Here is a 28,000-nt window from a genome sequence, read left to right as displayed (position 1 = left end):
GTATCAATCAGAGTGAGCCAGTGACGGACAGACCTCGGGAAAGAAAGGGAGACGTGGAGAGACCGAGTCCGCGATTTGCGCACCATGACAGGGCCAGACCGAAGCGTTTCCTCGCATCGTTTGTAGACACTTTGGATTAATTTTTTCTTCTGATTATCCGCTCTTTTCGTCTTGTCGTGGACTCCCCCCTCCCTCCCTCTCTCTTCCCACGCGTGGATCTGGGAGACATGAGTGAGAGGAGGCGATCGGCCGCAGCTCTGAGCTCGAGAGCCCACGCGTTTTCCGTGGAATCCCTTATCGGATCCAACAAGAAGAGGAAGCTCCGCGGCTGGGAGGAGAAGGAGCTTGAGCTGTCCATGGAGAGTCTCGCGGCGGACGAAGACGAGTCCGGCCACTGCGCCCTGGACATGGACCCGGGTCAGTGGGACAGAACGCTTTCACCACTTCATTGTGTGACCGATCCAAATGAGCAGAATTGGACGTATTCTGTCCAGTCTAGAGGTTTACACTGGGGCTAATTTCTAGCAACAATATAAAACAATATTCGTGACAAACGCACTCTTCACACATAGGACATTTCTGTTTTTCTATATTTTGTCCTTAGTCATTATGACACAAGGAACACAAACATCATTGAAGAAGCACGCGTGCGTAAAGTTAAACTAAAGCTGCAGTGTTTACATCATCTGTCATCTAAGATCGTATTCATGTGATTACCAAAATATGAACTGTTGCAAAATATAACAACAATTACATTAGAAAACATAATTAATTCTACTTTATCATTAACTGCGCACGTTAGTTTGAGTTAAACTATTTAAAATGGAAACGCCTCTAGCCGCAAGTTCAAAACTCAACACTTACAGAATTGTTCCACATTATCAATAGACTTTGGAAAGAGCTTATAGAAAATGTATCTACAATTTAATTTTCGACAGACACATATAACTAATGTGTAACCTGGGAGGTAATATTAAAAACACGATAATGGCACAAATTGAACTTGATGATGCACAATTGGCTTTTGCTGTTTGGCTAAAACCAAACTGTGCATTGGCTAAGTTTGAATATGAGTTTGAATAATCAAATAACAAAGAATAAAGATGAATCTCAAGTATTGGCCTACTTGAAGACGCAAGGAAAGTGTGATACAAGGTAGCATAAGGCCTATAAAATCCGCCATTTTAAAGGTGTGAGCAAACCAGTCAATACATCTTGAAACATAAATATAGCACCTAAATTTACCACCACGCGAGATTCAACTAACAAGAGAGGCAAAAGGGGAAAACAAGGGTCAATTAGCCTGTAATGTGTGTGTTTTGTTTATCGATAGAGAATTGAAATATTCCTATCGCGGCACCACATTGGGAACAACATGTGTAGTTAAATGTATTTGTATTTGTATTTGTATTTGTATTTGTAGAAAGGTTTGTTCAAAATATTTTTAATTGACCTAAAATCGAATTAATTGAATTAAATATAGTCAAAATAAAAATCAGTTTCCAAAAAATGCTCAACATATCACTCAGTAGGAGGGTACCCAAGACTTGTACGCACTGCGTCTTTACGCACGGTTAAAAACAAAACAAAAAGCCGCTTTTGTATTTAAAATTGCGCACGCTTGTTTGTTGCCACCAACAGGCTATTTAATTCCATGCGCTTATTTAACGTTTCAAGTTCCAGATCAACACAATACTATAAACGTAGAAATATTAGGTAAACATATCAGCAGCCTGTATTTTAATGCAAACGTTTGCGGTTGAGATTTGTTGGACTCGACTGAATGACCCAAGCCTCTGGCTCTTCGCCCCTCGGTGGGTGTTGCTCATTAGCGGCGTGTCCCATTCCAGGTCCAGGTCTTGCTCTGGGTTGTGGCTCCGGAGGCTGGCGGCCACCAGAGCACAACGAGTTTCTATGGGCAGATTGTGGTTTAGAGAAATCTTTTACCGAGTCGTTTTACTTTTTACACGTTTATTAGCCACACAAGGGATTCACAGTGTGACCCATCCAGGATTCTCAACATTAGAATGTGACGTGATTTAGAGAATTGTGACAAGCATGTAACCGACCACATAAAAATAAATACACTTTAATTGGTGGATTATATTTTATGGCAGTCGAGCAGTGGGTCACATCTATATACTGAAAGTATTTTGTTAAAACTCTTCCATGGACAGCGCGCATTAACTTTAGGTGCAGTAAAGTTTGCAGAAACGGCGTCCGCCATACGATTTAAAAGCATTTGTCCAAAAAATATATTGAAAGGCTTTGTTTGACATATAATTTCTGAAATATTGTGTTGATATTTTGAATATTTTATTCACGATATATAAATTGTTAATTAGGCATTTGCGATATATTGTTTGTGTTTGTTTGCTTCTATGCTGATAAATTATGGCTGTTTTTAATCGTGTTCTCGGGTCTCATTTTGTGCTAAACCAGCAAAACAAAAAATCACTACTTGTCATTTTTTGTCGATGTTTGTTGGAGATTTGTAAAATATATATTATTAATGACGCTCATATTTTAAATGGATTGAAGCGTATTTGTATGTTATGCCAACATTTTGGTACAATGAAGAGTTAAGTGTTGGAACATACAGGTGCCTGGCCATATATCACATCACAAACTTAAACCTGCGCTGTTATCTTTTTCACACAGGCTACAAGCATTTAATTTCCGATCCAGCCTCGATCTCCCAAGTAGCAGTGTGTTGATCCCCCTCCTGATCTGTGTCAGTGCTCTTGGCCCCCGCTCCTCCGCGGTGGTTTTGCCTGGGACTCTTTCCAGTCTGAGCATTTGCATAACCATATTTGTGTGCCCCCGTTGCCTGCCAAGTCAACCTCCTTGTGTCAGGGCCCTCAATAAATAATACATTATTACTTTCTTTTCTGCATTTGCTCATGGTGTCGGGGTGGCTGAGGCAGGATATTCAACTAGAAATGAGTTCTGAGAAATGTGAAATGAGAGAATGCATGCGGTGGTTGTACAAAGTGAAATCGGAGGGAACTTTAATGTGTCGAGGATGAAAGATTTGACGTCCAGCTGGAACAATACGACCAGTGCAATATTCAACCCCACTTTTCCTTTTAATTCCAACAGCCATTTAAGGTCAGGGCTATGGTAACTGGAATAGGATTTTCTGGTTAAAGTATTATTTGGCTTCATTTCCAATTCCCAGCTCAGTGCGCTGCTGTTAACCAGACATGAACAACATGGGCGCGCGTGTTTAGAGATGATGCTGAATTTGGCTTTATCGTCGTGTAACAGGTGACTTTTCTGATGTCCAACATGACCTTCCGCTGCCACGTTGTCTAATTCCATCTGGTCAGAAAGTAGAAACAAGCTGTTAGAGTTTTGAGAAGAAATGAGAGAATCTTTAGAGTGAAATGACTCGGAAAGAGCATTATAATATTTCGTTCCTCCGATGTGTGGTCCAGTTCAAAATTGCACAGCTATTTTCTTCATTGAATTTCAAAGTCGTTACGCGGCATTGACTCTGCCTTTGACCTCGACCCAAACCTCCATGCGCGCGGAGCCAGAGGGGCGCTGTGCTGCGAGGCGAGCTGCAGGTGATTTTGGATTGCGGGGCGTCTTCTTCTCTTTGCCAAGTTTCCTGTGCAAAAAAAAAAAAAAGCCTAAACCAATTAATTCCGCGGATATTTAGAGAGCACTGGTCATCATCCTCTTCTTCATTTCCCCCTTCAGACTCAGAGGCGAGTCCGGGTTCGGACGGAGAGGGTCTGGCTGAGAGGACGTCCTGCTCTTTCGGCTCACCTGCAGAGCTGGCCCCCGTGGCCTGCGACCAGTCTCCCCCTGCCTCCATGGACGAGATCCAGGTAGAGCTGCAGTGCGCGGACCTCTGGAAGCGGTTTCACGACATCGGGACCGAGATGATCATCACCAAAGCAGGAAGGTAAATTCAGGCGCATGTGGTGGGATTACATCAAACAGATAGAAAGCGTTATTTCCACTGAATAGTAGGCCTATAGTTTTCGTGAAAAGTAAATAATGTGTTGCTCAGTGCGTAAAATTATGTTTCTATGCAATTGACCTTCACATTTTTGCCGTTTTAGCCGCTGTCTCAGTAACAGTGGGTCACGCTTGAATGTTGTTGAGACAAAGCTCGATGATCCTGGCCCACGCGCTTTCTTTCCAATTTAGCCTATACTACAACCCAGAAAACAAACTCAGGGGCGCAAAAGTCATCCCTCGATATCCAATAAGACATGTGCCTTCTTGTTCACGAGGCTGTGCGTAAAGCATATCCTGCGCATGGCCTCGTTGTTGGATAATGCCATTGGAATAATTTATTAATTACAATGTTCACACGTGTTGTGACGTCTTGCTGAATGGCCGTGTCCGCTGCTTTGATGGCGCGCCCTCGTCCCTTTGCGATTATTTCACTTCCAAATGAACTGGAACAAGCCACAGCGTGACCTCTGCGCCTCGTTATATGCGCGGGGCCTAAATTGGCGGATCAGCTCATAAATAGAGCATCACCGGGACCGTGCACGCCGAGCGAGGCCGCGCGCGCATTTCACAGGCCGTTTATAATAAGCTCATAAATCCAACGGAGGAGAGCGACCTTCTTTTCTCATTAACCATGCCCGATTTACGACCCCAGAATGAGGAAAGAAAAGGCAGTGTTTGAAGTGCAACACGAGGAATTAGGTCCGTCGTAACTACTAGGTTACGTTTTCGGAGGGGACGCTCATTGAACTGAGTGGAGCAAGACTCAAGCACATTTTAAGAAATACACGATATTTTGATAAACTATAGCCCACATATTGGTGAAATTGTATAATGTTTAGCCAAGTAGTATAATAAATGCAAAAAATAATAATGTTGTCAAAACACTTTCTATTGCAATCTTGTCTAATAATGAATTTGATGTACATTATGAATCTAAATTCTGAAATAAAAAAAATACTATAATTTTGAATTGTAACTGTGACTTATTCTTGCGATAGATGCAGGATCGTAGCCTTTATGAAGATCACTAAACCATTCAAAGGTGTTACCTCCAGAGAGAGGCCTCACTGTTTCAGAGCTGTGCAAATATCGGCCACAGTCTTTATGTTGTTTATGTTTATGTAAAAAAAGGAGAGTCGAAAATACACATATTTTGATTTGGAAAATAGAATAATCGTTTTTGCAGACCTGCCTCAAAGTAGCATTTGCTCTAAAATATGTGTTTTAAAAAGTGCAGTCAAGCATTCTTCGCGGAAACCTCTTGCTCATTGTCATAAATAAATTCCTTTCTCACCTGATTGAGTGTTGGAAGGAAGAAATGTTAGTTTGAGAAAAGAAAATACTGAAAGTGCTCTCTGGATCTTCAGGATAAGAAGTAACTTGAATAAAAGTATTATGATAAATAACCTTTAATATGCCACTCACTGTGTGTATTGTGTGCTGATTCAATAAATCTGATCAAATGTGATGTGTTTTTAGGAGGATGTTTCCTGCCATGCGGGTGAAGATCGCCGGCCTGGATCCTCATCAACAATATTACATCGCTATGGACATAGTGCCGGTGGACAACAAGAGATACAGGTATGACCATGTTCAAGTTTGAATCCGAATATGCCCCCCTTAACCCCTGAAACCCACATATCCAGTGGCGGTCGATCAAAATGCTTGAGATTCTTTTAAACCATGACGAACATGAATGTGAGGGAAATCAAGGGAAAGGCATCTGTCCACTGTCTGAATGTAGCTGGAATCTTCAGAGACTTGCTTAATAAATGCTCAGCTGCACAGAGCGTGTGCATGCACGGTCATCTACATGTGCAAAAGCTGGAGACCTGCACTGTTCTTCCCATTTTCCTGGCTGCTTTTCACATTTTTAACCCACTTAGATGGTGTAGACTTTTAATCTGTTTTCATTTTGGTGAGGTTTGGTTTATTCCCTGGTCCATCTTTGGCCTGGGAGGTTGGTAGATGAGTGTGGTTTACTCGCTCCTCAAGCGGCATAAGACATGGAATAAAATGTTTCAGACTGCAGCAAACAACAAAGACGAAACACACACATCCTCATGCACATGCTTTGTATGGAGTCTAGACGAAATAGAAAATAGATGTGGATGACGACATTTTAACCCCTGTGACCTCGACGATGCAATGAGTTGAAAGTTATGTCATGCTTGACCGTGAACTGATTTTTATCCATTTCATTGAAAAACACAGCGTGAAAAACACACACTTAGAAAAACAAGTGAAGTCAGCGTGGGTCTGCACATTGAAAATGGTTCATACATCTTCATTTCACATTCTTGATTATTGAGAAGAGGTTTTCAGCAGAGTGCAGCCCTGCCGCCTCCTCAGTCTCCTGTCCAAGACCAAGATGTCACCCAGGAGTTTAGGGCCAAAAGATCTTGTAAAATTAAATAGGATTTTCTCCCTGGCTGAAGACTTCAGCACTTGATTTGAATTGACTGCACTGTGACGCTGGGGTCTTAAATAGAGTTGCTATTATGATGCATTTACTGTTATGATTCAGTTTGTCTAACAAGCTGTATTGGCTGAATTTAGTCTCATTTGAAGCTATACTAATTTACATCATATCACTGTATTGAAACGCCTTTACAATCTACAGTACCACGTTTAACTGTGAAGCTCTCCAGGCAGATTTTGCAGCAAAATACCAGCATATAAATATTAGAGCAGCATTTAATCCAAACTGAAATCGTCTTTCTTTGCCATTGTGAATATTTTTATAGGCCTACAAACAACCCAGTCAAACAAATGAGCAAAACATCTATTCTAAATTTCTGCTATTGGGGCTAATGCAGAGGACATTTGGAAACTCTATGGCTCCAAACACATTGAGGCGTAATCCAATAGCCTTATTTATTCTTTCAGTGCAGTCATATAATATACGGTCTTGGTTTGGCACGTGTGACTCATATGAGCGCGTCTGTCTGTTATGCGTGTGATGAGGTGAGCACAATGCACTGTGTGTTATTTCTTATGCTAATATGGTTCAGTGCCCCCGTCCTCTATTCTGTCCCGTCAGAATGTCCCATAAAGACCGCTCTCTATGATTGTGCTGATGCCAGATGTGTGATTTATAGAAGATGAAAGCCAAGGCATAATCAGATTTCCAGCCGGGTTTTGGGGTAAAGTTTCCTTGTTCCTTCACATCGAGAGTGTAACTCTAAAGACTGAACCAAACAGAAAGTGATTATATCATCAAAACCTCTTTGTTGGTCACATGTTCTGAGCTAAATATTTACTTCTTACAACATTGTAATTTTTCATTATGTCAGTTTGTTTTGTTTTGGATTATTGTTAGTCTTTATGATTATTAGTGATGATAGAAAGACTCACAGCCAGGGTTTTTGTCCGCTTTGCATTTCTAGTACTTGTAGTGCTTATTATAAGAAAATATATACAATTGAGGTGATGAAGATATAAAGTATACAAAAAAACTGCACTTCCTCATTCAAGTGGAAGTTTCTTGTCACTTTTTGCTGTTAAGTGAAACCATATTCAAACCAAAGGACATTATACCCACTGCTTGTTTTATTTCTAAGACACACTAATTGTCTAAAGATTCATCAAGCGCGCCATGATTTGTCTATTCAGATCATTTATGTAATATAGGTTTCTTATACTGTGCAATGTGTGAGGCGGCGGACTCTAACGCAGCTTTTTGAAACATTAACAAAATGAGCAGAGCGGGCCTGTGTTGGAGAGGTCAGAGATGATTCCTGTACGACCACCACGGCATCACAGATATTTCACTTTGGACCGGAACTAAACTTACACAGCTGCTCACTCTTTCTCTGTCGCGCAATTTTCTCTCTCTCTCTCTCTGTGATTTCTGCTCAGCCTTCCCCATCCTACTGTATATATACAGATATACCTTGAAATGTAAGAGTTATAATTGTCACTTGTAATGTGCATTGGTTTGCATTTATAACATGAGCCGTTCCTACAGTCAAGAATGCTGCGGCCCCATTTTCTGTCCGAAGATGAATGCCCCCAATATATAACTAATGACAAATAAATAAATAAGTATTTCACCGTGTTTAAATAAAAGGATGCTTTGTTGCAAAAATCCCCCTAGGCCCCCAACAATATGATTTAATCCTCTCATGATTTTTCCACTTAAAATTTTGCAAATTAGGAAATATTCTGATTATGATTAAACAAATTACGCACAAACTTTTAATCATTTTTTATTATTTTCATGTGAATGATGGTCAAACTTTTGCGGCTCCCCAGGAGTCCCCAGACCTTCAGGCCTGAATTGCCTGAAGTCCCGCAGGGGGCCCAGACCTCACTTTGGGAACCACTGTGTTCAATCAATCTAAATATAGAGTCATCTAGTGCTGCATTACACAACACACTATTGCTAATGTTTCTACCTTTAGTATTTTAATTACAACAAACTTAATCTGAGCCTTGTTCTTCTAAGTCATTCTTTGTGTCTCTGGGCTGAGGTTGCTCTCACTCAGTCGTCCTGCTTTTATAACAAGAGCAAAAGTCAAAAGTCTCTCTCGCGTCGTTCCTCCCTCTCCTGCTGTTTAATGGGTGGGGCGCCCACTATCCCCAGCATCATCAAATATTATGACTCTTTCTAATTCGAACTATGCAGCTGCGCGCTTGACAACATATGGAGCACTTTATGTTGCTCTTGTTAGAAATTTCAAGCACAATAAAAATGCACACGACTTTGACAAAGCACTGTTGTGGCAACGCAGCCCTGTTTTGCGGCAAAGTTAAAGCGAAACGGCCGTGGATATAGTTGTTGTTGTTAAGTTCAACCCGAGGGAGTACAATTGAGGACTGAAAAGGATGAAAGCAGGGGCCTAAGGGAGAGAGAGTTTACAGATTTGCTGGAAGACCAGAAACTATTCAAATGTGTTTGTATTATTATTGTTATGTACTGTAATGCACATTATGAACATGTGTGGGCTACTTTGATTGTACTGACATCTAGTGAACATTAATGTCAATAGCATCTTCAGAAATGTGTTTATCGACAGGTTTTCAGATACTTTGGACCATCTTCTTTTTGAATATGTACATACTGCAGTTTAATGTATCCTTGCATTGTAAACTGTACTGTGCCATTCCTCTGTAGATACGTGTACCACAGCTCTAAATGGATGGTGGCGGGAAATGCAGACTCTCCGGTACCCCCTCGAGCCTACATCCACCCGGACTCTCTGGCCTCGGGGGACACCTGGATGAGACAAGTGGTCAGCTTCGACAAACTGAAACTCACCAACAACGAGCTGGACGATCAAGGCCATGTGAGGACACACTTCTCTTTCCACAACACCCACAGCAGCTCTGTCAGTCACCCTCTCCCCCATGTTTCCCTATGAGGGACCAGTGTTACTCCCTCAGAGTTAATCAAGGCTCAAGTCATCCTTTGGTTTCCACAGACATTTATTTGGCTATCATGTCTTCACATGCCTTAATCATGCCAGTAATGCCGTCACAATGCCAGTACAATGCCGTCAGAACTAAAAAGTAAAGACAATAAAACTTAAAATAATGTCACATATAATCACAAAATGTCACAAAGCTTAAATAAAGAACCTCATTGGCCGCTTAAACTCCAACTCTGCTTCATGTGGGTGCCAGTGGCCTCATGTTGCTCTGTGCCATGCCTATGCTCAACTCAAATTAAAGCGGAACCAAAAAATAAGTTCTCCCCTATTTTACATAGTTTTAAGACATGAAAAACCAATGAAATATAAATGTGAATTATGAACTGTATTGTCCAATATGAATTATTTGTCTTTTTTAATTAACAATAAAATTATGAAATAAAATATTTAAATCTGCCTTGACTGCAGCTACAACCAGCAATGTCTCATGCAAATATATGTCACATTTACACATTTACATTTACTCTGGAGGAAATCTCTGGGTTCATTAAGTAAATCTAAAAGCTAATATGCTAATAACACTTATTTTCATGCTGCTACTAGAAATTGTGGTGAGATTTGACTTTTTATTTTGTGTTAGCCATTAGCGTCAAAGCTAAACGATCTACCTTTACAAACAGCACAGTAATAGTCCGGTTCACTCTGTAATTTCGCCAGATTTATGCGAAGAGTATCAAAACATTTTGAACATTGAACATTTTGCATTTTTGAAAACTTTATTAAATAAGCAATCAGCAAAAGTAATGTTTCCATTTGATCTGATATGTAAAAAAAAAAGTGCGATAATAACATTTATTATTATGGGGAGTTAAAATGTAGTTTGCCGTAAATTTACAACATTTGGCGGACAAAAACATTTGGTCAGTCCAATCAAAAAAGTCAATGAAACCCTTGTCATATCATTCATGGAGTTACCATAGCGATGACCAGAACTCCCCATTAACTGTAATGGAATTTTTTTTAAATAATTGCACAATTTTACCAAATGACAAGGGCAAATGGAAACATTGTTTTTCTCATTACTTGTACCATAAGGTTTCCAAAAATATATAGTTTTCATACTCTCAGTGGAAATCTAAACATTGTGAATTGGACTATACCGTATGTACCAGCGAAGTATTTATATCCTATCAAATCCTTTAACAACACAGTGAGTGAGGCTGTGTGAGACACTGCAAATCCTTCATAGAAGAATAATGACTGTTGAGCACTTCATTTATTGGGGTTCTTGATAACAGGGGTCAATATTTGGATTTATTTTCAATGTACAAGTGAAGTAAAACAAATAATGCTCGGGGTGACGGTGGCATAGGTGGTAGGGTGGGTGGTCTCACCCGGGCTCCCGCAGGTGCGCGCGGTCATTGTGTCCTTGGGCAAGACACTTCACCCACCTTTCCTCCAGTGTCTGCGCACACTGGTGTATGAATGGGTGAGTGGTTCCTTGCTGTAAAACACTTCGAGTGCCTAATGTGAGGGGAAAAGCACTATATAAGTTGAGGCTATTACCATGTGCAATGTCAAGAACAAGCAGACGGAGAGTGAGTCGCAATACATTTCTATATAACATCAACCATGTCATTTTTCATTTCGGAGGTAAAGCTGAGGACACAAAGCCTGACTTTAATATGACAGTATGGTCTAATCAACGTCACTGCAGTAATGTATTTGGTTTGGGCACCACAGAGAGGAAAAAAAAACAGGATTTACAGCTTGTATGCAGTTTGAGGGAGGGGCTTGTTCACTTCCTTTTTGGCTTTTGGTTTCTTCAAATATATGATGTGGCTTTGAAGGTGAAAGATGTTTCCCCCCATGCTCCAACTTTGACCACAAATTTAGATTTTACTCGGTCCTTATGTGTTCTTAGAAAAGACATGAGTCGCTTTAGTGGTCAAAGTAAGTATGCAAATTGAACAGATTGCAATTACTTTCTTCTTGGGGGGTCTGACTGTGTTATAGAGAAAACTTGTTGACCCTATAGATCTTTACAAACATGTTACACTCGTTGTGAATCACCCACACTCTGCAGAAGCACTGTCTCAAAAGAGGAGCTTTACATCCACATCACCCAGGACACACAGCAGCTTCTAATCTTAAGTGCAGCCGCGGTTTGAGATTTATATTGTTGTGCGGACCCTGACAGTTTTACAAGATCAAAACTGTTTCACCATTGTTTACTCGCCGGCAGTCAACTCTAAACGCAGCATCGGCGGTTTGAGTAATTATCCACTAGAAATGTCCCAAAATAGATAGTCACATTTTATGAAGATGTAGATTCTGGAAGCGCTGTTTTTGAAATCAACCATCTCCATAAATACTTTGCGTAAATACTGATGTAGCAAACTCTGCAGGCGGGTGGAATAGTGTAACGTTACTGAGATGATGATTTAACCTTTTAATTTCCACCTGAACAGAGCCGTTTTTCCTCCTCAAATCTTACTCAAATCTAAAAGCTTCTTAAACAAGGCGTCAAAATGGCAACGGAAACGAGGATGAAGTGACAAGAAAAACAACAAAACAGTGACAATAAACAAGTGACAAAAACGAGATGAAAAAGTGATGAAAAAGCAAAAAAAAGGAGCCATGAAAAAGCGACAAAAACACAACTAAAAAGTGCCATAAATGTAACAAAACACTGACAAAAAACAAGACAAAAAAGAGGTGAAAACAAGACAAAAAATATGACCAAAACATAAACAATGCAACAAAAAAAGTCACAGTCGGTTTATTTTTTTTGGTCTTGGCTTTCAAATGAGGCATAGATTTTGTGCTCGGTTCAGGTGGCGGTTAAGAGGTTAAAGTAAAAAGAAGGGACCCAAGTAATAACTCAATATAATAATTTAGTATAAAAATGATATCCCCGCAGGAAAGAACTCATCTCAAACTTGGGCTCAGGAAAACGGCTTGAAGTTTCCATTAATTTAAATGTGATTACTTTTTATAGATTTTCTGGGAACACTTTATTTTACACTCCCCTTGATACATTGTTCCTGCCAAATTTAGTGCAATGAGCTATGTAGCAAAATAACATTTACCTAATGGGTTAGATACACAATGGAATCATATGTATTTGTAGTTTGGTCATTATGCAACATGACACAAGACTTAAGCCCTAACTCTAAAGGTCTTAATACATTATGTACCTCTAAAGTACTAATACACATTATTCCATTGTGTGTGTACTACATTGGTACAAGTTATTACAGAGATCTATTTAGTTTGGTACAGTGTATCAAGGTAGAGTAAGATAAAGTGTAACTGATTTTCTCGTTTTCTGTGGAACTCGAGTCACAGGGGAAGGTTCAGGGAATAGATCAATCCATATGATTTTTTTTTTTTTAAATGTCTTAAACTTTTGCTGCTACAGAACGCCCCTGGACGACAGAGAGCTGATGTTCAAACCATACTAGTCTTTCTAAATGTCATGTTGTAATCGTACTCAAGTATAGATTTTTTTTTCTGTGTTTATGCTTATTTCTCGTGCTAAAGCCACAAACACAGATAAATGACATTTCTTCCTCTGGCCACATGAATCCGTCTCCTCCGAGCTGCTTTGTTCTGCCGTCTTTCTCTGGGAAAATCGTATAAAATGCTAAAGAAGTATTTTTATTGCCACGCTACTCTTGATGAGCCATTTCGCTTTATGTTATGATGCCAGTAACGTCTTCTGCATAAGTGTTTTTCTGTTTCTACTTTCTCCTTTTCTCTATTTCAAAATCCAAATTTGACATGTGCATTTGACATTATCAGCTCCTAAAAGGCAGAATTGAATGAAGTTCTTGGAATCTCTACGGTAGTTTACGCCTACTTTAGAAAAAGGCTGCTCAGCTCAATTATCTTAATTGTCACTTCTACCAAAGCACAAACAGGGAATTGAAATTGTGCGGTCCTTTAGTTAATTGAACCCTGACCATGCGAGACTGTATCCCTCAAGTCATAATACTCCCTGCACTTAGTCAATTACTTACTGTATATTCTATTCTATCTGTAAACAGAAAACTCTCTGGTCATTGCACTTTTAGCTCAGTATGTATTATGTCTGATCTGTCTACATTTCAGACAGATGAAAATAAAACATTGTAATTGTGTTGGTTGACAATTTGTTTGGGAACACAGTTTACAGTCTATGTTCCACGATGCCCTGTGATTTCTACATTTCTGAGCTTTTAGGGAGGGCACAGTGTTGTCTATGTGGGTTGTGTTGTGTGACAGAACATGGCAGGTTAGACTCTGTGTCACCAGTTTTAACCATAACCCCCTCATTTGAGAAGTATAATTATGTTTAAGGACAACCTGTCACCACCTGGATTTAACTGACTGTTATGATCTATGACTGAGGGACTCCCGGTTCTGGTGGACTAGTTGGAAGTCACGTTTCAGTGGGTCAGGTCTAGGTTCAGCAACAATATGTGCCCAAACATCCTGAACAGGTTATTCCACCAATGGATTTCTTCTTCCCTGATGGAGATAACAAGGCCTGGATTCACATTGTAAAAGAGTGGTTCAGGGAGAAATCATTTTCACACATAGATTGGCCATCGCAGAGATCCAGATCTTTGGGATGTGCTGGAGAAGGCTTTGCACAGTGGTCACACTCTCCCATCATCAATACAAAATCTTGGTGGAATTTTAGAACAACACTGGATGTTTGGACATTGCAGAAGCTTATTGGAACAATGCCACAGAGAATGTGCACACTAATCAAAGCGAAAGGCGGTCCAATGAAATATTGAAGTTTTAATTTTTCCCATACAGATATAACACATGTTTTAAAGGCACATGTTTTCGCCTATTAAAATGCTAACTTTTTTTTTTTAGCTTGTTTCAATTATTTCCAAGTAAAACCTCTCTTAGTTTTTGATACAAACTGTCCAATAACAAAGCTGTGGTATTTATAGTGGTTTTACAGTAATAAAATAAAATCCTAAGGGTACATAGAGTGTGTATTTATATTTATGATATTTATCTGTTGAATTGAATCTCTGCTGGATGAAATTATATAGAAATTTTCTGTGTTTGTTTTTACTTCCCGATTTAACAAACGAAATACTTGCTGTAATGATGTTACTGCTGCGTCAGCCTGAACATCTGTTCTCAGTGACCCTCTCTGAGATTTTAAATGCTAAATATTTGAGAGTGTTTCTGATACTCCGCCGTTCCCCTTTAGCTCTGTGTTAAAGCTGAGGTGGTGGGGGGCAGTGTGGGGTGTTTGGCTCTGGGGAGGTTTTCTCACTCTTGGTTTAATCAGGACCAGACCTGGGCCCGAGGCAGGACCGGCCCGACTGACGCCTGGGCTACAGTGCAAAACAATCCCCCGCTCTACACAACAGTGTGAACTGGCTTAATGTTAAGAGCTTTGACAGTGTCAGCGATGTTAATTAATGCTATGTGCAATGCAATATGACCGCAGAATATTAAAAGGTTTTGGAGTCCGTTTCAGGTTACATTTGAAGCAACATTATACTTGTGAGATGTTACTCTGCATGGGGAATACTCATTCAAATGCAGAGGGTTACTAAAGATGTTATTAAAGATGTTGTCACCTGAAAACATTACAACCAATATAACATTACATTGAGAGACGTATCTGAGCAAAATTGTGTTTACTGTTTGTCCATATGTAACTGTGTGTTATATAGTAATATTTTATGTCAATTAAAGCAGCTTTCAGTAATATTGCAGATATGTATTTTGGCTATTAATGAAAACCCCTACATGAATATTAACTTTAAGCTTCCAAACTTATACCAACATTGACCATTACCGTCCTGTTCTCCTCCTTTAGATCATCCTTCACTCGATGCACAAGTACCAGCCTCGTGTCCATGTGATCAGGAAGGACTTCAGCAGTGAACTGTCCCCCAACAAAACCGTCCCGACTGGGGAGGGGGTCAAGACCTTCAGTTTCCCCGAGACTGTCTTCACTACTGTCACGGCCTACCAGAACCAACAGGTACTCAAACCCAGGCCCCTTTCGCCAGCCTCATTTCCATTGCTATTTTAACTGTAATGATTAGTGGCGAATAATTATACTTCATCCATTTTATTAATGCAACATCATTGTTTTTCAGATCACTAGACTAAAGATTGACCGTAACCCCTTTGCCAAAGGATTTCGGGACTCTGGGAGGAACAGGTATGTCCACACACATAATCCAAAGAGTTGTCAGCCTCTGTACTACTACTACTACTACTACTACTACTACTACTACTACTACTACTACTACTACTACTACTACTAATTTCATAGAAAGAACAAGGCAATACAGTGAGGTCTGTTTCCATGTCATTACCAAGTATGGTGATTTGCAATATTTATATTAGGTTACAATTATTGTTAGGGCGTGGAATGGGACAAGTTATATTACTGTGTGTCCAGTTTCCATTGAATGGCTATACTTTCCATGTTATTACATTTCTATCCTATCACCATGAAATGAGTGTGCTGTAAAGTTAATAGCTACTCAATAGTGTGCCCAACTGATACCATCAGCATTACTAGAGCTTCCATGACTTCCACTGCTACTAAAATAATAATTATAAAATAATAAATTCTTAATTTTTTCACAAATGATTGCTAATTATGTAAACTATATAAATGCAAATATGTCATCAAATGTGATGCTTTCGATTGGCTGTTTTTGCCTCCATCATCAAGTTTCACCTTGAGCAGCTCTCCTTACCCGTTCGATTCCTGCCCTGGCTTCAATTCTCTTATGTAGTGATTGCGTAGAGAGGCGTCCAGTGCAGACCCTCCACACATGAGAGCAGGCCCCTCATCTGGACCACATTATTGGCACGCAGCTATTCGAGACATCTTTTTTCATTTTTCTAACAATAGGCGGACTGATTTATGAACTGGCATTAGAGTTTCATTGGCGAAAAGCAACAGATGAAAAGACAAAGAGGAGTGAGATGTGTGTCCAGGTCTATCCCCACACATCGGACTGTCTTGGTATGAACACTTTTTATGAGAGAGGGAAAAAATGCAATCAATTCTCAGGGTTTGGGCAGTGTGAGCTCATTGGGCTCTGTTTGGAATGATAACTTTAGCCACAAATTCACAACAGCTAAACCATATAGAGAATCATGTGGCTGCAGGTTACCTGAACGTGCGATTCAAGAGATGCTAGCCGGAAGTCTCTTTCACAAGCGTAGGTCAGTGCGGTGTCCTGTAGAGATGTGGGGCAGCCAAAACCCACATAAGCTCGGAGGACACACTTAGTTTCCAAGTATGTTGTTATATTGAAATACTGTTCGAAAATCTCTTGTGTTTGTCAGGTTACCAGTTAGCCATATAACACTGAATAACATTAAAGGTGCACTATGCAACTTTTGCAGTGAAAAAAAAAAAAATCTCCAGAATCAGTTGTTGTTATGGGTTCGTACCAGAACTGGCCAGAAACCCCCAAATAATTGATTCTGGAGCATCATAGATGCTGCTGTGGGAGAAAGCAAAGGTGCCATGCTGCTGCCATAAAGCCACTGAGTCACAAAAAGGTCAAATATGCACAAATATTCCCCTTTTTTTTTTTTTACTTCAAAAGTTGCATAGTGCACCTTTAATGAATGATGGATGATGATGAATAGATACAGTGATTCTCAAAGGTGTAGCATCTTTGAAATATTATGACCAACAGACCCCTCTCTAAAAAAACAACAACAGTTTGACAGTTTGCAGTTTGACCTTGTAATTTAAAGGTGCATTATTATTATTAACTTTTTATGTGGAAATAAAAGTTTATATTTCGCTGTATTTAACCTTGTATTGACCCAGCGGCCGTGTTAGTGGTCAGCATGGCACCTTCACGTTCCATCACAGTGGTCTCTAGGACGCTCCAGGATCAATTGTCTGGAAGGTTTTCACCGCTGACTAGAAAACCTACAAAACAACTGGAGCGTTGCAGAGACATCCTGGATGGAAAGCAAAGACGTCATGCTGACCACTCATACAGCTGCTGGGTCACTGCAAGGTCAAATTCGCTTAAATATCAACTTTCTTTTGGGGGGGGGGGATAAAAAGTTGCATAATGCACCTTTAAGTACATATTATCCTTATCCAATATTTACTGTTGATTGAAGGTTGTGATTGTGAAAGTTGTGTGTTTTGAAATCTCATATCAGATAAAGACCCATTTCATTTTCTTACTAGCCCCAAAACACAGGAACTGACATTAAACTATGATTTAGACCAGAACGTTATAACACCCAATAATGTACTTGCAAAGCTAACTATTTGTACAAAGCACTTGGCATTGAAAAAGTGGGACATTATTTAAAACCCTGCGATTGACTTTTGGGTCCCGAGTTGGCAGTTGAGAACCATTGCTTTAAATAATAATAGTTCATGCCGTGCACCCATACTTAAAACAAATTTGTGGCTTATATTAAAAGTCTGATTTAAAAAAAAAAAAACTAAAGACAGAAGTGAACTACATTTGAAACAGGATCTAGCAAGTCTCAAAATGCAGCCCTTTAAATGCAAGCACATATATTATTGCTCAATTTGACTATAAAATATATTGGTGCTGGGAGGGGAGAAAATAACCAAATATAAAGTTAATGGTCAAGTGTAAATGGAGCCAATCTGCTGTGGAACATGAGCGGCTAATTCCACATTTAAGGGGAAATCCTGAATCAATCCAAAGGGCAAACCAATAATTGTCACATTAAGCACCCACTGGTTTCCTTTTGGGAGTTTCCAGTCTCTTAATACGGTCCCGTTTGCGGCTGGCCCCGTCCCGTTAGCCGTGCCGTGGCTCCCCGTGTATGAATGAGCACAGTGATTTGGATGGGCCCGTCCCGATTAGTACGCCCCACTAACGAGCTGCCGTGCGGCCCAAAAATAACACGGCGCAGGGGTGTCGGGACGCTGGTTTCCGCGGGACACGGGAGTAAATCAGACAGGAAGTAGAGCGAGTACAGGTTTGAGATGAGACGTCACGTAGATTTATGTCCCCAATAAAAACCTGCCCCCTTTTAATGGCTCCAGTTTCCTCTGAGCGGGATTACTGTTTCTGCTCCTGCCGTTTCAGTCTGGACCGCTGCGCGCAAACTGACTTCACAAAACCACTCAATCTGAGGGCAATCTGTTTAGCAATATGAGAAATGCGGCTTTGTTGTCTGCAGAGGAATTACAGGATAATGTTTAGATTGAAGTGTCCTAACTTGAATAATAGACTTACTTAAAGCCACACAGTGGAACATTTCAGGTCATATATTGTTGTCAATGTCAAAAAAGCTGATAACGTAAACAAGAACACCAGTGATACTAAATGTGCTCCTCATGACACTGACAATGCTATTTTTGCTGTGTGTTATCAAAACAAAGCATTTCAAAGAGGACTTTAATGTGTAAATATAATGTTCAGCTATACCTGTAGCTGTGTGAACTTCTCTATTTTCATTACATTACATATTTTTGTAAACACTATGTGGCTAGAGACATTAAACAAAGGCTAGAATGTGGCCAGTGAACAAAAAAGTTAATGTAAGCCCTAGTATATTCAGTATACTCCTTTTGAGCTTCAATAACTGTATTTTATTAAACTAAACTAAACTAAACTAAACTAAACTAAACTAAACTAAACTAAACTAAACTAAACTAAACTAAACTAAACTAAACTAAACTAAACTAAACTAAACTAAACTAAACTAACTAAACTAAACTAAGCTAAATGGTAACACTTTATTTTACACTACCCTTGTAGACTAAACTAAACTAAACTAAACTAAACTAAACTAAACTAAACTAAACTAAACTAAACTAAACTAGACTAGACTAGACTAGACTAGACTAAACTAAACTAACTAAACTAAACTAAGCTAAATGGTAACACTTTATTTTACACTACCCTTGTAGCTGCCAAATTTAGTACAATGTAATGCAACAATGTGTAATAACTTGTACCTATGGTTACATACACAATGGAATAATATGTGTTTGTAGTTTGGAGGTACATAATGTAATAAGATCCTAAGTCTAACCCTAACCATAAGCCCTAACCCTTAGGATCTTATTTTGGTACATTATGTACCTCCAGACTATTAATATGCATTATTCCAATGTGTATGTACTATATAGATTACAAGTAATTACATAGCAGATTACACTGTACTAAATTTAGAATAGGTACAATGTATCAAGGTAGTGTAAAAGAAAGTGTGACCAACTAAACTAAACAGTACATACTCCTACAGTGTTAGTTGTGAGGTGAAATAACATCACCTTTTGCTCTTTTTTTTTTAGTTCAACACATAAACAGTTTGTCTCTGTCTTTAGGACCGGGCTTGAAGCCATCATGGAGACATATGCGTTCTGGAGGCCTCCTGTTCGGACCCTCACGTTTGAGGACTTCACCAACATGCAGAAGCAACAAGGTTTGCATGCACTTTTTATCATCTAATAACAACGTAGAGTGTAATACTTTGATCTGTGCAGGTTTGTGCCTAAAATGCAGAGATTCTTATGAGCAAATGTCATACTTGCTTCTAGGCATGAACCAGTGCTGAAGCCAGAGCTATGTGCCAGGAAATCTAAAAATAGGGAACTCTGTAAACTGGCTTCAGAAAGAACTCTCTGCTTAAAGTTTCAAAGGAATAATGTGCCCTCGTGAACTGTTATCCCCAATGGCTTTCAGATCTCTCTTTTACAAGCCTTATATTTCTGAGCCGTCCTTTACAATAACCCGTAAAAAACAAATCCCGTTTTTGAATTTTGAAATGTGTTTAAAATTAACACAGCAAAAAGCGAATGGTTTCTATATGACCTTGCGGCTCATATCCCAGGCTGAACTCGCTGCATACTTTCCCTGTGTATCTCACCACACTCTGCATCGGTCGCTGGTGTCCTTCAAATGAGCCTGGCCAGTCGACTGAACTTTTCACATCACTCAAAGGGGTTGGAGGGGAAAGTACAATCCATTAGTAAAACAAGCACCATGGATCCTGGATGACTTTGTGACATTAGTCAGTCAGTCTCCCTCTGGGCTGCAGTGAGCGACAGGGCCACAGAATAAAGGGAAAGTGGAGGTCAGTGTGACGTGATTCTCATAATTGTGTGGGACATCTGTTCATCATCCTTTGAGTGATCAGTTATAAAGAAACTGATCACTCAAAGTTAGAAAGCCAGAAAGACAGTTATAAAGAAAACTTAGGACATAAAGTATAACTTGTCTTTCTAATTACTTTTTCCCATCATGTCATCATTTGCATAAAAAACAAATGCCCAGTGGTTCTCCAGGTGAAATCAGCCCATCTCCTGATCAGGATGTATGTGTTTTATGTAGTTTGAAAAGCCTTGTAGGGGTCGCAATTATCAGCCATTGTTATGCAGCCACTTCACAACTGGCCTATAGAACATGAGTCTGACATCACCATCTGTCTCTCTGCCTCGTTTTCTTCTCTCTGATTCAGTTTCTTTCCATCACACAATCCCACCATCCTCTTAGACAGAGCAGAACAATATTATCGAATGCATATGTTTCCAAATCAGAACGCCAGTCAGCCAAACCCTGGATTATTTAGTTATGCCTCCTTCTTCTGATTCCTCGTTCAAAGAGAATTTTTGTTGCAGCGAGTGGAACCAGCCAAAACCTCATTAATGGAGAAGTATGGAGCTGATATTCCACAGCTATCCGTTCACTGGGCAAAGCTGTGACTTCTATACCATACGCCAACAATTGTTTTTAAGAATTATATTTTCCGGTTGATTTAGGACTTTAAACTAAAATGACATTTATAGCAAAATATGTTGAGAAAAAAGCAAATGGGGCTGATTGGTTCTCCTAAACACAGGAAGGAATGTGCAGACATGGAGAGTTAGTGATCTTGTTCTGACTTGTGTTTGTGTCACAGGGGGCAGCACTGGCACCTCTCCCACCACGTCCAGCACTGGGACTCCTTCGCCCTCAGGGGCAGCTCACCTCTTGTCCCCGTCCTGCTCCCCTCCGGCCTTCCACCTCGCCCCCAACTCCTTTAATGTGGGCTGCAGAGAGAGTCAGCTGTGCAACCTGGGTCTGACGGAGTACCCCGCCTGTGCCCGCAGTAACATGGCCGCACTGCAGGGCTATGGAGGCCTGGCTGACAGTTCCTATGGACGCCTCCAGGCCGCAGGGGGCGCTGTGGCCTCTGCCCAGCCATCTGAATCCTTTCTGCCACAGAGGACTTCCTCTCTGATCGCTGCTGGGATGCAGGGCAGCGGTCATGGTTCTCTGCCTGGGGGCAGTGGTGGAGGGGGCGGGAGTAAGATGGATGCGTACAGTGGTCAGTTTTCTCAGCTGCAGTATGTGATGCAGGCAGGAGGCGGCTCCAACTCTGCGCCCGCGTCTTCCTCAGGATCCTCCTCTTCTTCTGCCCACATGTTCAGTGGAGGGCACCATCACGTCCAACAGGGCTCTTACAACGCCTTTTCTCTACACAACCCCTACAACCTGTATGGATACAACTTCCCCACCTCTCCACGCCTTGCTGCCAGCCCAGAGAAACCACAGGGAGGTCTGCTGTGCTCCTCCTCTCCAGCAGGGGCTTTTGCTGAGCGCCAGTACCTGTCCAACGGCAGCATGGACTCCATGCACATGATTGGGAACCCCTCAGCAGGACAACAGGGCAGTGGCTCCTGTGACGGGCGCCAGTATGGCTCCTCCTCCCAAATGTCCATGCACATGGTTTAAGCCTTAATCTCTCCCTGGACATTTTAGCCATTTCAAGTGTGGAGGAGCACACAGAACTATTTCCTATTTCATCTCATGACTCTTAAAACCAAAGGATGGACTGAAACTATAATTTAATCTTCTTAAAAAAAAACTGGAACAACCAGACTCTAGGGACTGAAAAACTGAAAACTGCAACAGTACAACCAATCTGTGCAATAGCCTTAAAGCTCAACTGTAAATGCAGTATTAGCAATCTTCACTGTGATGGAGGAAACTAACAGAGCACTTGTGCAGCTTTGGCAGTGGTTTGAGTCATGTCTTCCACAAAAACGACATTAGAGACTGCTTCAGAGACTGACCTTGGTGGATATGTACCTTCAGATGCTGCCTCTGAACCTCAAACAGGGTAAACTGAAGTGCCATAGACAACACAATATGTCCAAAAGACCTGCAACAATGGACATATCACCTGCAGCGTTCTTCTCCTCGTGGACTGGAATGACTTCACTTTTTGAGTGGATAATGTTTTTAAGCATATCTATATATATATGATGGCGAATGCAATCAATAACATAAGCTTAAACATTGTTGTGTGAAAAATATGAAAATAGCAATAACAGAGTAATAATTAAGTATGTTTGGTGTGATATAGAGAAGTATTTAAGAGCTGATTTTACAGGGCAGTCTGTTACAAATCTGTGTGAAAAACAAAACTTTTTGAGGCATTTTGAAAAAATGTAAATACTGGTGCCAAGCACATAAAAGCTCAATAAACGTTCAGTTCATGTGACATGGTTTTCATTTGTTGGTCTGCAGTCGATTTAGGGTTAGGGTTTCCTCTTGTTCTACCCTCAACTTCAAAAGACATTTTATTGATCAGCGGAGAGACCAGATCTTTACTAATGAGTTGTTAATTTAGGCTTAAGAAAAAGTGACTGATGCTTAAATGGATCAATGTGTCAGAAAAAGGCAGATTTGGCAGCGATTGTTCCATAAAAATTATCAAAACTCCAGCAAAAATGATGGATGTAGTTTACAAGATCCAGTTTGTTTGTAATAATATCAGAAGATGAACTCTCTTACACTCTCTAAGATTCAGACCAATGTTTCATATTTAACCTAAAGAGATTTAAAGAGCAATAGTATTTTGAAGATTAGGTGCAGAGTTTATGCCAGTCAGCCTCATGGCCACAATAACTGCAGTGACATGATTATTAATGAACCCAGAGCAATGTGTTCCTATAGAAAAACACATCTGCTTTCCCCCACACCACAGACTTCAAACACCGATGCAAATCATACGCTATAAACCAAGCCTATAGCCCCGACAAAGAACAACTGCTTTCTCCTGCTGGTTTTGTTCATAATCAGGTTCTTGTGTCAACTGCACTCAGTCGCCGTGGGTCGACCTGCCGCACCTGTTTGAAAAGAGAAATCTCGTATAATCACCCAAACCAGGAAGAACTCAAACATCTTTCTGGTTGCCCTTGTTGGCTTTATAGCCCGGGCCAATCAGCCTCCATTACACGCATGTCTTGTGAGCCGCTCTCCCCAATCATTTCCCATCATGCACACAGGTCCGGCCATGAAATATCATATCTGAAGCGTCATCAGCGAGCGGACCGCGGAGACAGAGAGCCCACTATTAGAAACACCTGTTTTCCCTTTGACTTCAAATAATGAGCCAGGGATGCACCAGAGAGAGGCAAATGATTTCATAATTTGGCCTTGCTCCACCAATATGGATTTTTTTTTTCCAATTATCTCTCACTGTAGTATCTCTAAATGTAGTACTGTTGAAAATGCAGATTTTTCTAAAAAGCTATGCACAATATGAAGTGTGTCTCTTTTTTGGCCGCTTCTTTAGGAGTTACCATGACAGCAAACTGTGTGGATTTGTCAGGTTTTCATGCAGAATACCATTCACTGCGACCGGAGTGTGCAATGTGTCTTATATAGAACTGCAGGTTTCTCTCTTGTTGACACGCAATTACTTATCGAATGCACAACTGTCTAACTGCATAAAAAGATTTAATCTATAACAAAAAAGTCAAAATTGCAACAAAAAGAAGTCAGTGTCTTGAGTCACAAAAGAAAAACTCTAAATATTCCTCCAATATGGTTCTTTGGATGGGTTTTACAAACACTAATCCACAACAGCACTAAAATGTATTTTCCATTGGCCATCATTGCATGAATTAAACAATTTTTTGTATCTTTAAGTAATTTGCTAAATAGACATTTCTGCATATCGCTTTATCTCAAGCAAATTTGAGATGACCACACTTCCTCCCTCCATCCAAAGTTCACCACAAGTTCCCCGCGGCCCCTTTATTGTAAATGAGGAGATTTGTAAGAAGCACCATGACATAATGCACAGCAGATCTGCCTCCATTCTGCAAACTATCCATCAGCTCTTTAAGTGGAAACGAATGACAGGCTCTGAGTGGAGGCCAGCCTTTGCCTTTTATCACAGTGTCTTTCATTAGAGGCTAAATACTCCAACAGTTCTATTGACTGATTGATAACACACACAGGCAGGCATCACCGCAGTAAAACATGAAACTGGAACAATTGGTGATATCAGATTTGGTATTTTAATCACAGACAGAGGACAGGGGGAGCCAGGGGCTAATCTGCAGCGTTGAGCCCGTCCTGAGTGACATCGCCGTGAATGTGACATTGCCACAGATCTTTCTTGCCAAAGACATTTTATTCTAAAAGCCTATAGCTGTGACTTTATCCTGTGACGGAGCAAATCAAAGTGTGTTGCATTAGTTAGATCTAGTGTTTCACAAACGGTGGTTTCATGATATATTTCTGTTTCAGACCTGGTTTTGCCCTTGTTTAGGCCTGGTATAGTGATCAAATATAATATAACAAAACTGTAGCATATTTTAATTAAATAACATTTAAAAGGTCAGAAATTTCAGTTTTATCTTGTGTATAAAAACTGAAATTGTATAGCAACGTTTTTGAAAAGGGGAGTCAAATAAAGCATGAGTTTTGCTTTATTGTAGAGGTCTGGGCGGCCCGAAACCAGTCAGAATGGTGTGACCATCAGTTGCCTCACAGCACACGGATTTGATCAGGTTGTTGATCGTTTCCTGTGACATGTTGGTCATGTCCTCTTCAATTAGCCTGGCATGAAGCCAGACTGACTTTATTTATGTATTAATAAATACATGTTAAGTCTGGAATTGTGGTAATGGGACACGATTTCCAAATCGAGCCTCGAGGCGGGACTAGCGATCGCTGCTTGAATGAGAGAGAACCAATCAAACACAAAGCCACCTATGCTTTGCGTTTACGTCCTCCGCCATGATTGTTTGTAGTCCACAAACAAGGGCAGGCAGTCGAGTAAATGTTCTGATGAAAGCCCTCAGAGCTAGCCTGGTTTTACCATACCCTCATACTTACTTCGTTTCGTATAAGGATCTGGAACTTCTCAATTGAACTCTGTTATCGGGAGGGGTGAACTCCTTTGAAATGATTGGATCTGATTTTTGCTAGTGTTTGGTCGTGACGTATGTAATGCGTGAGAGTGAGTGAAGCAGCTATCAAAACTCTTGGGGGCATTCCTTGCACATTCCAAGGCTTCCATTTTAATTTCTGGATATTTGGGAGACGAGCCAGAACGGATTGAAGAGCTTCAACTACAACTAGCAAATCGGCGCAAATGCTTGACGTCACCTACAAGCCCCGCCTCCCCCGCTCGCTGAATGGGAGGTAGAAACACACGTAGTAACGCAACCACTGAGATCAAGCCCAGACGTACATGTAGGGAAATTATAATTGACCGGAGTTTACGGACGGCTAAGGCCAGGCTACCTCAGAGCAGCTTCTTGCTGTGGATTTATGGACAAGTCCAGCTCATTTAAAACAGAAGAAATGGCACTGGTAAAAGATCGCTGTGTCACGGCCGCCATCTTCACGGTCTAGGATACGGGAGGTGCACTGGTGTATTTTATGGGAAATAATGGTGTGGACCGTTACCTTCCTTCTCCCGTGCTATGATTGGCTCTGCTTGATTTTTACAGAATCAGCAAGATTCAAATCGCACAATTCCAGACTGCATCTCCATGTATCTCTAAACATGGAGGATCTGTCTGGCTCGTGCCAGGCTACTCCTCAATGGCTTTCTGAAGTTACTGGATATTGGCAGGAACTGGAACATGCTGTTGTACACGCTGAGCCAGAGCATCCCAAACATGCTCTTGGGGCGACATGAGTATGCTGGCCATGCAAGAACTGGGATTGTTTCAGCTTTCAGGAACTGTGCCAGACACCATCGAATGTGTGCATTTGTCCATTCAAGTTGGTTATGACACCGAGCTGCAGTCAGGTCGAGACCTCAATGATGACGACGAGCAGCAGATGAGCTTCCCTGAGATGGTTCCTGACAGTTTCTGCAGAAGCTGTCTGGGGGCTGGTCTCAGGCGATCTTTGAGGTGAACATGCTGGATGTGTAGGTCCTGGTCTGGTGTGGTCACATGTGGCCTGCGGTTGTGAGGCTGGTTGGATATTCTACCAAATTCTCTGAAACGCCTTTATAGACAGTGCATGGGCAACAGCTCTGGTGGACATTCCTGCAGTCAACATGCCAATTGCATGCTCCCTCTAAACCTGCGACATCTGTGGCATTGTGCTGTGTGTAAAACTGAACATTTCAAAGTGGACTTTTATTGTAGACAGCCTGAAGCACACCTGTGCGATACTCATGCAGTCTAATGAGCATTGATATGCCACACCTATGAGGTGGGATGGATTCTTTGACAATGGAGAAGTGCACAGACACAAATTTGTGAACATTTTTTATACTGTAGAAAACGTTTTGTATCTTTGAGTTCTGCAAATGAAAACTGGGAGCAAAAACAAAAGTGTTATTTCAAACCTTTATGTATTGGTAAACTTTTATTCTTGTGTTTTTAAGTTGAACATTGAGGAGGCTCTTCCAGGCTATAGATTACAGCAGACAAGAGACATGGGCCCACGTCTTGGAGGTGTTGCAGAGCTCCTGACACGAGTATTAAAACACTAAATCAAGAGCGCTTCACAAGAGCTCTCAGACCTCCAGCTGCCTCTGTGTTCTCCACGTCATGAAACATCTTGAATCTATTCCAGCATTGATAAAGTCATGACACACGCCTGACTTTAAAAATGAAACACGGGTGATTTACACAAACCCTTCTAACAAGTGTAAGGAATGTAATAAAGCATAGATAACTGCGTTTGTGTTATTTGTGTATTGTTGGGGAAACATTGTTAAACACAAAGCCTGCAATACAAGCCAGAGTTACTTTCACAAGTTCACATTGAAAATAAAATAGTTGCTCTCACTGCTGAGTATGATCTGACACACGTTAAGATTCTTCCACTTTGAGAAAGGCTCTAACTACTGGCGTGCAGATCAACATGAAACACATCCTGTATTTTCTCTCTTCATTTGGAAGTGAAAGAGATGCTGGAGATACAGTCACCCTCAGGCAGGTGTTTCTGATAAAGTCCTCACCCCAGATGGAAACAGACCTGGCCCAGGACGTCCCATGGAGCCGTGCCTGCTGAGTACAAAGAGGTCCGACGGGGACGGCTGTGTGCCTAAATGAGAGAGGTCCGGTGTGGAACGATTCTTCACACCCAGCCTCAGAGATGGAGCGATAGAGTGACTGACCGGAGAGTTGACCCGGATGCATTAACCCCAACGGACGACTGGAGGAGGAAGTGAGCGCTGGAATCAAGGAAAACAGCTGAGAAAAGAAAAATATCCACATTGACTACCACAAAATATTCTTTTACTTTGTTGAAAAATGTGCTTTCCTACAGTTCTCTTTTGTTAGATATCAAAACGCATCAGTGACAGTGGAATGTAACGATGAGTGTTGTTATTATGAAAGAGCAGCAACTCCACTCTGAGCTCCACTCTGCTGACTGATCTTCTAA

General features: G+C 40.8%; 1 protein-coding gene across 1 annotated transcript; it reads left to right on the top strand.

The window, feature by feature from the left end:
- The first annotated feature begins 2 nt into the window (after positions 1 to 2).
- Positions 3 to 22,721, top strand: tbx15 (T-box transcription factor 15). The gene is made up of 8 exons (XM_079562783.1): positions 3 to 417; positions 3,709 to 3,916; positions 5,455 to 5,556; positions 9,095 to 9,266; positions 15,193 to 15,360; positions 15,479 to 15,543; positions 19,690 to 19,787; positions 21,264 to 22,721. Exons 1-8 carry the CDS (start codon positions 228 to 230, stop codon positions 22,076 to 22,078), a joined length of 1,818 nt encoding a protein of 605 aa, XP_079418909.1. The 5' UTR covers positions 3 to 227; the 3' UTR covers positions 22,079 to 22,721.
- Positions 22,722 to 28,000: the final 5,279 nt, after the last annotated feature.

The sequence above is a fragment of the Gobius niger genome (assembly GCF_951799975.1).
Source record: "Gobius niger genome assembly, chromosome: 9".
NCBI lineage: Eukaryota > Metazoa > Chordata > Actinopteri > Gobiiformes > Gobiidae > Gobius > Gobius niger.
Note: the sequence above shows the minus strand (reverse complement) of the source record. Positions and strands in the feature narration are given on the sequence as shown.

Coding starts and splice junctions, on each gene's coding strand:
- tbx15 (XM_079562783.1), top strand. CDS start 228: ATGAGTGAGAGGAGGCGATCGGCCGCAGCTCTGAGCTCGAGAGCCCAC. Junction 5,557..9,094: donor GTGGACAACAAGAGATACAG/GTATGACCATGT, acceptor ATTCCTCTGTAG/ATACGTGTACCACAGCTCTA. Junction 15,544..19,689: donor CGGGACTCTGGGAGGAACAG/GTATGTCCACAC, acceptor CTCTGTCTTTAG/GACCGGGCTTGAAGCCATCA.